The sequence below is a fragment of the Corythoichthys intestinalis genome, chromosome 12 (genome assembly GCF_030265065.1).
Source record: "Corythoichthys intestinalis isolate RoL2023-P3 chromosome 12, ASM3026506v1, whole genome shotgun sequence".
Taxonomy (NCBI): Eukaryota; Metazoa; Chordata; class Actinopteri; order Syngnathiformes; family Syngnathidae; genus Corythoichthys; species Corythoichthys intestinalis.
Genome location: NC_080406.1, coordinates 9504758 through 9516970, shown reverse-complemented (window position 1 = coordinate 9516970; position 12213 = coordinate 9504758). Strand labels below are relative to the sequence as shown.

General features: G+C 40.6%; 1 protein-coding gene across 3 annotated transcripts in view; it reads left to right on the top strand.

The window, feature by feature from the left end:
* LOC130926649 (rho guanine nucleotide exchange factor 7-like) overlaps window positions 1-9178 on the top strand; it is a 157711-nt gene extending 148533 nt beyond the window's left edge. Inside the window, exons 22-24 of one of the 3 annotated variants that reach the window (XM_057851670.1) lie at window positions 759-858; window positions 6473-6527; window positions 8636-9178. In XM_057851670.1, the coding sequence (XP_057707653.1) occupies window positions 759-858; window positions 6473-6527; window positions 8636-8758 (278 nt within the window). In that variant the 3' untranslated portion in view covers window positions 8759-9178. Of the gene's footprint in view, window positions 1-758; window positions 859-6472; window positions 6528-8635 lie in introns of those variants that run through there. The other 2 variants (XR_009066265.1, XM_057851674.1) reach the window with 2 other exon arrangements.
* Window positions 9179-12213: the final 3035 nt, after the last annotated feature.

Genomic DNA, 12213 nt, shown 5'->3' with positions numbered 1-12213 from the left:
ATGTCTTATCTTCAATAACAGCAATTCAAATTTGCGTATACGAGTAGCTGCAGATACAGCAATACCAAACGATTAGCATGTATCAGTTAGCGTCTGCAAATCATCAAAAACAATCACAGAAACTCACCCCAAGTATTCGATCACAATTGAAACCGCACAATAAACAGTACAAAAAGGGGTTATATACAGCAGTCGTCTCTGGATGCTTCACAAGCAACGAATGTGCGGGCAGGCCGTCACCTCTTTCACTCGGCTGCTCTGTGTGTGCGTGTGTGGGGTGGGCGTCTGTACATGCTGTCGCTTCCTGTTCTATGCTTCCTGCGCCAAAATAAAAGCATGCATCACAAAACAAAAGTCAACATTTACAAAAAACGACGATATTCAGGTATGTTAAAGGTCGGGTCCGTCTTAACCCGGGGACTACCCGTACAATGATTTTTGCTGTCTGACCCAGCTCTTTTGGAACAGGTTGCATCCATACAATCCTAAATAATGGCTATTTGCTAAAAACAACTGTAGTCTATTCAATAAAATTTAGATCGCATATGATTTGCAAATCATTGTATTCTGTTTTTATTTATGTTTAACACAATTTGAATTGAGGTTGCATATCTGGTCTTTGCGTGACCAACACATATTTGCCGCCAAAATTATTTTGTCAGTAATTTATTAAAGCTTATGAACACTCAATAAATTGTAAGAAGGATTAACCGAAGCAAAATTTGAAGTCTCTGAGCCTTGTTTTTATCTTTAAACAGGATCAAGGAGGGAAACGGGGCTGCATATGATCATTCCTGGCGAGGAGAAAGTCCTCTTCGATGACTCCAATCGCAACGGACAGAATGCAGTGGAAGAGAAGTATTTTTTTTTCCTATAAACTTTTTTTTTAAAGCTGCTGGCAGAATAGTGCACACTAGCGATCAACCAATATGAGATTTTCAGGACCGATACCAAGATACTACGATAGTAGTTAGAGGGGCTGATAACTGATTTTTGGAGCCGATATTCATTTGCAGTAAAAGTGGAAAAATTGGCACAAAAATTGAATAATGCAAATACTGAACTTGATTGAAATGCCTAAAGCATGTTTATTGAATCACACACACAAAAAAAATAGCTCTAGAAGTGCCTGAATTTCTTAGACTCAGAAACATCTCTTATAAAGTTGAATAAAATGGTAAATAAAAGGTTAAATAAATAACTCTCTGGAAAAAAGTCCCCCCCCACCCCAAAAAAAAAAAAAAAAAAAGAAAGTTTTACATTTTACTTTCCCATCGTGATGCTTTCATAATGCGAATTATTTTGAAACAAAAATAACGTAGAAAAATGAATGATCCCAAAAATTTTATATTAATATATGCACTCACCGGCCACTTTATTAGGTACACCTATCCAACTGCTCGTTAACACTTAATTTCTAATCAGCCAATCATATGGCGGCAACTCAGTGCATTTAGGCATGTAGACATGGTTTAAGACAATCTCCTGCACTTCAAACCTAGCATCAGAATGGGGAAGAAAGGTGATTTGAGTGACTTTGAACGTGGCATGGTTGTTGGTGGCAGAAGGGCTGGTCTGAGTATTTCATAAACTGCTGATCTCCTGGGATTTTCACGCACAACCATCTCTAGGGTTTACAGAGAATGGTCCGAAAAAGAAAAAATATTCAGTGAGCGGCGGTTCTGTGGGCGGAAATGCCTTGTTGATGCCAGAGGTCAGAGGAGAATGGCCAGACTGGTTCGAGCTGATAGAAAGGCAACAGTGACTCAAATAACCAACCGTTACAACCAAGGTAGGCAGAAGAGCATCTCGGAACGCACAGTACGTCGAACTTTGAGGCAGATGGGCTACAGCAGCAGAAGACCACGCCGGGTGCCACTCATTTCAGCTACGAACAGGAAACTGAGGCTACAGTTTGCAAAAGCTCATCAAAATTGGACAGTAGAAGATTGGAAAAACGTTGCCTGGTCTGATGAGTCTCGGTTTCTGCTGCGACATTCGGATGGTAGGGTCAGAATTTGGCGTCAACAACATGAAAGCATAGATCCATCCTGCCTCGTATCAACGGTTTAGGCTGGTGGTGGTGGTGTAATGGTGTGGGGAATATTTTCTTGGCACTCTTTGGGCCCCTTGGTACCAATTGAGCATCGTTGGAACGCCACAGCCTACCTGAGTATTGTTGCTGACCATGTCCATCCCTTTATAACCACAATGTACCCAACTTCTGATGGCTACTTTCAGCAGGATAATGCACCATTACATAAAGCTGGAATCATCTCAGACTGGTTTCCTGAACATGACAGTGAGTTCACTGTACTAAATGGCGTCCACAGTCACCAGATCTCAATCCAATAGAGCATCTTTGGGATGTGGTGGAACGGGAGATTCGCATCATGGATGTGCAGCCGACAAATCTGCACCAACTGTGTGATGCCATCATGTCAATATGGACCAAACTCTGAGGAATGCTTCCAGCACCTTGTTGAATCTATGCCACGAAGAATTGAGGCAGTTCTGAAGGCAAAAGGGGGTCCAACCAGTTACTAGCATGGTGTACCTAATAAAGTGGCCGGTGAGTGTGTAATATATATATATATATAAATACATTTAGTGCCTGTGACACCAAAAAGCATGTTTATCTCAAAATACACGTGGTATTGTATGCTCCTGAATGAAATGGACCGCTTGGATGTGTGTGGAAGTAATCGCTATTTATTTCGTTTTTTTTAAAATCCCGCGCCATGAAAATGAGTGACTTCCGGCAACAGTCTCGAGTTGAGAAAGAGAACAATGTGACGTGTATGGAGGAAGGAGTCCTCTTCACTATACAGCCGTACTGTTGTATGAGAAGGACTAAGGATTCAGCTGATTTTGCGGATTAGTACGTTTATTTTTCGCATCACGCCAGCCAAAAGGCTGCAGAAAAATCTTGCTGTATGAGGGACAGGCGTGTGTGCCTTTTTGGGGTTTCAAAAGGTTCCCATCCACCGGTGGATATTGGCCAAAACTAACCCTGCTACTGTGAGACCATTGGACTTACCAGGAAGTGAGTAAACATCGTGTGTTGTATTATGTCAAATACTGGAATCATTTTAAGATTTAGGTGGCTTGTATTCTGTGGCTGACATGCTCCTTGCCCCCTTGGCCGACGACCAGCGGCTTGTTGCACATCCCCCTCCGGAGAGCACTAGTAGCTTATTCCCCTCTTCATGTGCCCGGCGTTCTGTCAAATTTTCCGACCGATCAGAAATTGCAACTTTGAGTTTAAAATAGCCACGAATACAGCGGTTACAATGTAAATACTGCAAACTTTCTTTAAATAAAGGACTACTTACATTTGATCATTGAAAGGCATGTAAAAAGCTCTCCTCATACACATTAGTAGCACGTTAGCTGCACAACAACTGCAGCCACCCTCCTCCGGGGAACGAACTGTAAATTGCTCTCCGCCGGGCGGTTTGCCGATCGGCGAAAACAATTGACAACCCAGTCGTCATATGAAATGATCCGGGCTAGTTACAATAGGGAGAACAAGTATTTGATACACTGCCAATTTTGCTGGTTTTCCCACTTGCAAAGCATGTAGAGGTCTGTAATTTGTATCATAAGTTCTCTTCAACTGTGAGGGACGGAATCTAATACAAAAAAACAGAAAATCACGGTGTATGATAAATAATAAATTTGCATTTAATTGCATGAAATAAGTATTTGATACATCACAAAAATCGAACTTAATATTTGGTACAGAAACCTTTGTTTGCTATTACAGATACCAAACGTTTCCTGTAGTCCTTGACAAGGTTTACACACACTGCAGCAGGGATTTTGGCCCACTCCTCCATGCAGATCTTCTCCAAAGCCTTCAGGGTTCGGGGCTGCTGCCGTGCAACGCAGACTTTCAGCTCCCTCCGTAGATTTTCTATCAGGTTCAGATCTGGTGACTGACTAGGCCACTCCAGGACCTTAAGATGCTTCTTACGGAGCCACTCTTTAGTTGCCTTGGCTGTGTGCTTTGGGTCGTTGTCATGCTGGAAGACCCAGCCACGACCCATCTTCAGGGCTCTCAATGAAGGAAGGAGGTTGTCAGCCAAGATCTGGCGATACATAGCCCCATTCATCCTCCCCTCAATACGGATCAGTCGTCCTGTACCCTTGGCAGAGAAGCAGCCCCCCAAAAAATGATGTTTCCTCCTCTATGTTTCACGGTTGGGATGGTGTTCTTGGGGTTGTACTCATCCTTCTTTTTCCTCCAAACACGACGAGCCGAGTTTAGACCAAAAAGTTCAAATTTTGGTCTCATCTTACCACATGACCTTCTCCCATTGCTCCTCTGGATCATCCAGATGGTCAGTGGCAAACTTCAGACATGTCTGGACATGCACTGGCTCCAGCAGCGGGACCTTGCGTGCGCTGTAGGATTTTAATCCATGACGGCGTAATGTGTTTCCGATGGTTTTCTTCGAGACTGTGGCTCCAGCTCTCTTCAGGTCATTGACCAGGTCCTGCCGTGTAGTTCGGGGCTGATCCCTCACCTTCCTCATGATCAGTGATGCCCCACGAGGTGAGATCTTGCATGGAGCCCCAGAACGAGGCAGATTGACCGTCAACTTGAACTTCTTCCATTTTCTAATAATAGCTCCAACAGTTGTTACCTTCTCACCAAGCTGCTTGCTTATTTTCCTGTAGCCCATCCCAGCCTTGTGCAGGTCTATTATTTTATCCCTGATGTCCTTACACAGCTCTTTGGTCTTGGCCATTGTGGAGAGGTTGGAGTTTGTTTGTTTGAGCATGTGAACAGGTGTCTTTTATACAGGTAACAAGTTCAAACAGGTGCAGTTACTTCCGGTAATGAGTGGAGAACAGGAGGGGTTCTTAAAAAAGAACTAAGAGCCGAAATATTTACTAGTTGGTGATGTATCAAATACTTATTTCATGCAGTTGAATACAAATGTATTATTTAAAATTATACAATGTGATTTTCTGGATTTTTGTATTAGATTCCGTCCCTCAAAGTTGAAGAGAACTTATGATACAAATTACAGACCTCTACATGTCTTGCAAGTGGGAAAACCAGCAAAATCGGCAGTGTATCAAATACTTGTTCTCCCCACTGTATGTGTGATTTTCCGCTTTGAAGACTTTGAAACATCACTCGGTTTGGGTTAGCATGTTGGCTAGTTGTCAGACCTCTTGGTTTGTTTACATTCTCCGAAGCCGGGGAAGGGAAATGACATAAGCCCGATTTAGGTGGCATAAAATATTGTTCGGGAGGTGCGACAGAAAAGGTGAAGTCAACAGTTTTGAGCATTATGGAGTAATTTTGCCATGTCGTGTTGAATAAATGCATTTTTTATTATTTCATATTCCATTTAGCACAAGACTTTGTCATGACCATGCCATTTATTTAGCTATTGGGGAAAAATACGTGGATAAAAAGAATATCCTGTAAAAATACTGGAGTAGAGAGACTGAAAAAAATGACATTTTACGGCTCTCTTCGTCACGTTTTCCTCGTTCTGAATAATTCCCCCTCAACGGGCTGACTGGTCCTTCTCCAGCCATTTATTTAGCTATTGGGGAAAAATACTTGGATTAAAAGAATATCCTGTAAAAATATTGGAGTACAGAGACTGAAACAATAACATTTTGCGGCTCTCTTCGTCGCATTTTCCTCGTTGTGAATAATTCCCACTCAAAGGGCTGCATACTATATCAGATGAAATCGTGACTCCGCTGACGTCATCCACCTGTTGGGGACGCTAGAGCCCTATAATGGTAGGCGTGGCTAACCGGCAAATTAAAAGACTAATTTCTCGTCATCTGCGCTTTGCTAAATTGTTGTAAATAGTCGAATAGTCTCAAAACATGATTCTAATTCACATAATAATCCTATTTAAGATTTTTTCTCTCCTGTCGTACGCACTGTAACAAGCAATCTCGAGCACACTGACGACCAAGAAAAGCAGCAGGGCGGAAAGTGATGAGATCGGGAAATCTCTAGTTTGTTGGCTTGTGGCCGGCGCTGCGTTGGCGCAGCACATTAGAAGTATCTAAAGTATCGGTCATCATAAAAAAGTATTAGTAAGTCATGTGATTATTGTTGTGACATATCATTGGTGAAACTGTTGGCATCTCTGGCAAAAAAAAAAAAGAAGTAAAATCTAATATGTAGAATAAAGAGGAAAAATGCAGTGTAGCGTTTCTTTTTCACATATCTACTCAAGTAAAACTACTCTTAAAAGAACATTTTCATCAAAAAGTTACTCAAGTAAAGTACAACCCACCTCTTCATTTAAGTAATAAAAAAAGTATCTGCTACCAGTTGAAAGTTAATTGACATGTTAAACGCAAGGAGATGAGCTTAAAAAAAATCCATGCCAGCTGTAAAATTTCAGGGGGAAAAAAAAGAAAAAATACATTTATTTTTTTAGGCGAAAGCCTCTAGTAATGTTAAAGTTTTGTTTGTTTCCAGGAGCCTTGTGGACGTAGTGTACGCCATGAGGGATGAGGTACAAGAACTTAAGCAGGTAAATGTGTTGAACTTTCCTTTATTAACTATACAGCATAATTTCAAGAAATATTTTAACTTGAAATAACATGCTAGTGTAGAAAGAATTTACAGACTATTCCTTTTGAAACAGTTCATATAGCATATACAGTGGGGAAATAAGTATTTAGTCAACCACTAATTGTGCAAGTTCTCCCACTTGAAAATATTAGCGAGGCCTGTAATTGCCAACATGGGTAAACCTCAACCATGAGAGACAGAGTGTGGAAACAAAAAAACAGAAAATCACATTGTTTGATTTTTAAAGAATTTATTTGCAAATCATGGTGGAAAATAAGTATTTGGTCTATACCAAAAGTTCATCTCAATACTTTGTCATGTACCCTTTGTTGGCTATAACGGAGGCCAAACGTTTTCTGTAACTCTTCACAAGCTTTTCACACACTGTTGCTGATATTTTGGCCCATTCCTCCATGCAGATCTCCTCTAGAGCAGTGATGTCTTGGGGCTGTCTAGGGCCAACACGGACTTTCAACTCCCTCCACAGATTTTCTATGGGGTTGAGATCTAGAGACTGGCTAGGCCACTCCAGGACTTTGAAATGCTTCTTACGAAGGCACTCCTTTGTTGCCCTGGCTGTGTGTTTGGTATCATTGTCATGCTGAAAGACCCAGCCATATCTCATCTTCAATGCCATTTGCTGATGGAAGGAGATTTTCACTCAAAATCTCTCGATACATGGCCCCATTCATTCTTTCCTTTACACAGATCAGTCGTCCTGGTCCCTTTGCAGAAAAACAGCCCCAAAGCATGATGTTTCCACCCCCATGCTTCACAGTGGGTATGGTGTTCTTCAGATGCAATTGAGTATTCTTTCTCCTCCAAACACGAGAACCTGTGTTTCTACCAAAAAGTTCTATTTTGCTTTCATCTGACCATAACACATTCTCCCAGTCCTCTTCTGGATCATCCAAATGCTCTCTAGCGAACCGCAAACGGGCTTGGACGTGTACTTTCTTCTGCAGGGGGACACGTCTGGCAGTGCAGGATTTGAGTCCCTGGCGGCGCATTGTGTTACTGATAGTAGCTTTCGTTACTGTGGTCCCAGCTCTCTGTAGGTCATTCACTAGGTCCCCCCGTGTGGTTCTGGGATTTTTGCTCACCGTCCTTGTTATCATTTTGACGCCACGGGGTGAGATCTTGCATGGAGCCCTAGATCAAGGGAGATTATCAGTAGTCTTGTATGTCTTCCATTTTCTAATAATTGCTCCTACAGTTGATTTCTTTACACCAAGCATTTTACCTGTTGCAGATTTAGTCTTCCCAGCCTGGTGCAGGTCTACAATTTTGTCTCTGGTGTCCTTCGACAGCTCTTTGGTCTTGGCCATAGTGGAGTTTGGAGTGTGACTGACTGAGGTTGTAGACAGGTGTCTTTTATACCGATAATGAATTAAAACAGGTGCCATTAATACAGATAACGAGTAGAGCCTCGTTAGACCTCACTAGAAGAAGTTAGACCTCTTTGACAGCCAGAAATCTTGCTTGTTTGTAGGTGACCAAATACTTATTTTCCACTCTAATTTGGAAATAAATGATGTGATTTTCTGGTCCCCCCCGCCCCCCACATTCTGTCTCTCATGGTTGAGGTTTACCCATGTTGACAATTACAGGTCGCGTTAATCTTTTCAGGTAGGATAGGAGAACTTGCACAATTGGTGGTTGACTAAATACTTATTTGCCCCACTGTAAGTTAAACACAAATGCAATTCCAGGGGAAATTCCTACCTGGCATTGGCTGCCACTGACGGCCATAGACGTCCAATTCGTTTGAAGTGGGAGGGATGGCAGCGAATGAACGAATGTTCATTCGCTGCCATCCCTTCCACTTCAAAGGGATTGGACGTCTACTAGTGATAAACACATTCCCATTCAGAGCAGAAGGATTAGAAGACCTTGTTTCTCTGTTTATTAGTTCTTTTGTAGAATGATTTTCTGACCCATGTATCGAAAATTGTCGTTTCGCCACATCATAAGATCGTTCCCACCGCTAGCATAGTATAGTTCGATCTGCCACCATAATGAAAATCAAAATTTAATCACGTGTATTTTTTTGTTCTTAATCTGTAGGACAACAAGAAGATGAAAAGGTCACTCGAAGAGGAGCAGAGGGCCCGCAAAGATTTGGAGAAGGTCGTCAGGAGGGTTTTGAAGAGCATGAACGACCCCACGTGGGATGAAACCAACCTGTGAGAAAAATCCTCGCCAGGAGCGTTATGCTCTCTTTTATTATTCAATGCATGTTTAAATTGTTTCAAAACATTCCTTAAACATGAAAGTCATCTCCAGTCTGATTTACAATTTGAGAGTCGTAATCTGTCATCCTGTTTACAATGATTACACTGGATGCCCCCTGGTGCTCCAGAAATGGTACTGCTACAACATGATGTTCTCTGGACTAGTGTGAATATCTGCCATGTCATTTTATGTTATTTAATTTGTATGACTTTTTGAGTCTCGTTGTAAATGCTTTGTTTGCGTTTTTTTTGTTTTGTTTTGTTTTTTTTGCATGCTGTATGCGGGCATGCAAAGGGGAATGCTCCATTGTTTAACTTGTATAGTGTAAATAAGGTAAAAATGTTTTGGGAGAAATAAAGAATTTGCATTGCTTTGTTTTTAGAGTTTTTCTTTGTTTTACACATTCATTCTTGAATAATTGTACTGTACTTTTTTAGGCATCCTAATTTTATCTGCTTGCAATGGTGCCTTATGTATTATTTCTAACAATGCAACGTAAATATGTACAGTGGGGCAAATAAGTATTTAGTCAACCACTAATTGTGCAAGTTCTCCCACTTGAAAATATTAGAGAGGCCTGTAATGGTCAACATGGGTAAACCTCAACCATGAGAGACAGAATAGGGATTAAAAAAAAAACAGAAAATCGCATTGTTTGATTTTTAAAGAAATTACTTACAAATCATGGTTGAAAATAAATATTTGGTCAATACCAAAAGTTCAACTCAGTACTTTGTTATGTACCCTTTGTTGGCAATAAAGGAGGCCAAACATTCTCTTTTTTTTTTTTTTTTTTTTTTTTTTTTTTTTTTTTGTAAACTTTGTTTATTGAACCAATATAGCACAAGCAAATGAGGTAACAACATTTGAGCATTCTTTTTTTTTTCATACTCTTCACAAGCTTTTCACACACTGCTTCTAGTATTTTTGCCCATTCCTCCATGCAGATCTCCTCTAGAGCAGTGATGTTTTGGGGCTACGTTGGGCAACACGAACTTTCAACCCCCTCCACAGATTTTCTATGGGGTTGAGATCTGGTAACTGGCGAGGCCACTCCAAAACCTTGAAATACTTCTTACGAAGCAACTCCTTTGTTGCCCTGGCTGTGTGTTTGGGATCATTCTCATGCTGAAAGACCAAGCCACGTCTCATCTTCAATGCCCATTATCCCAATATAATTATGTAGATTGTTAGCATCCAGAGCTGTCGTGTGCTTTACATACAGTACAGGCCAAAGAGCACACGTTGTGTAATCCATGTCTTGTACATTGTAACGTGTGATAGCTAAGATACGTGTATAAAAGTACCAAAAAGGGGCGAAGCTTCCACTTATGCACATTTATTCACAAAAAAAAATATTTCCACCTTGACCACTCTTCACTCAGGAGCTCAGCAGTACGCAAACACTCGTTCCCTGACAAACTCAACATAGTTGTTAGGTCCATGTCAGAGTCACTGACGTCACTGTAGCGTGCCATAGTGCTTTAATTATTTAGTATGATTTGGGGAAAACTCCCACGAAGAATAGTCAACATAAAAGATAGCAATAGACCCTACTCACGTGACGTCACAGCCACGCCCCCGCGCCATGTTTTCCAACATTAGCGCTTCGTAAATTCCTCCTATTATGGCGTGTTTTTCTGCTCGTTAACATTAATAATCAAAATGGTGAAGGCATGTGTGGCGGTTGGTTGCAAAAACAGAAGATAGACGGAGAGACTTGAAGTTTTACCGTATTCCGAGAGACCCGGAGAGGAGAGCGAGATGGACTGCTGCAATTTGACGAGAAAACTGGGCTCCAAACGACTACCACAGATTATGTAGTAGTCATTTTATATCTGGTAAAATGCATTTAATCTATATTTAGAGGGTTTTGGGCTGACAACCACAATTAAGATCATTGCTAGGCTAATCGCCGACAACATACCGTCAGTGGCGCCCCCAGGGGTGGCCTCGGCCACCCCACTGGCCACCCCGCTTGCCACTAAATCGTCGATTGTTGTAGCATCAATTATGCATTTCATCCCAAATTCAAATCTGCTAGCACCTGTTTTTCCCCAGTAATTATTTTGTTTTGTTAAATGTACACCTTCTGCCTAATATATACATAACCCAATAAAACAAAATTGTTGTGGAACTCAAAATGTTGACTGGACAGTTATGGACTATGCACATTAAATCATTAGTAACTAGGAGTGTCAAACGATTAAAATTTTTAATCAAGTTAATTACAGCTTAAAAATTAATTAATCGTAATTAATCGCAATTCAAACCATCTATAAAATATGCCATATTTTTCTGTAAATTACTGTTGGAATGGAAAGATGAGACACAAGATGGATATACACATTCAACATATGGTACATAAGTACTGTATTTGTTTGTTATAACAATAAATCAACAAGATGGCATTACCATTATTAACATTCTGTTAAAGCGATCCATGGATAGAAAGACTTGTAATCCTTAAAAGATAATAAAATTTGTAAAATTTTCATTGAAAAAATAAACTGGTAGCCCGCCATTATTAATGCTAATAATTACTTACACAATGCTCATGGGTGCTGAAGCCTATAAAATCAGTCGCACCCAAGCGCCAGCAGAGGGCGACAAAACTCCGAAAAACACAATAAGTACACATTTCACTGTACTGTCATTTTAATGTTTGAGCGGGGCATGTGCGTTAATTGCGTCAAATATTTTAACGTGATTAATTTTAAAAAAATAATTAACGCCCGTTAACGCGATAATTTTGACAGCCCTATTAGTAACATCAAATATTACATAATACACCAAAGTATATCAGTAGCCGTGTCCTTAAGTCTTTCTTATAGTTTTCCCCCTGAACTTTTTACTGCAATAATATAATGAAAACCTGAAATTATGGCTTTTAGTTTTGGCCACCCCAAGATTTTGAGTGGCCCCATCTGGCCACCCCTATGAAAAATTTCTGGAGGCGCCACTGCATACCGTTTCAAATTCAAGATGCTTATTTGTTCCACCATCTTTATTTTTTGAATAATATTTAGCTGGTAACAAGTGAAAGAAGCTGGCCTCGTCTACGGATCATCGGTTAAATAGGGGTGTCCAAACTTTTTGCAAAGGGGGCCTGATTTGGTGTGGTAAAAATGTGGGGGGCTACAATACATTTAAAGAAATTTTAGCAAGCCCTTCTTTGTGTCACATTTGCTTTATTATTTTTTTTTTTAATACATAATTTCAACAATCTCGCCCTTGTGGCGTTCTCTTTCGACCCTCGGGCTCTTGCGAAATACTGCTGCTGTGAAATTAAATTAGCTTCAAGTTGCTTTAATTTCTCGTTGCGTATCTTCCGCGACTGTCTCTTTGCAAATGAGGCAGACACAGTTGTGTATTTTATTGAAGAAATAGTCCAATATGCACCTATCCTT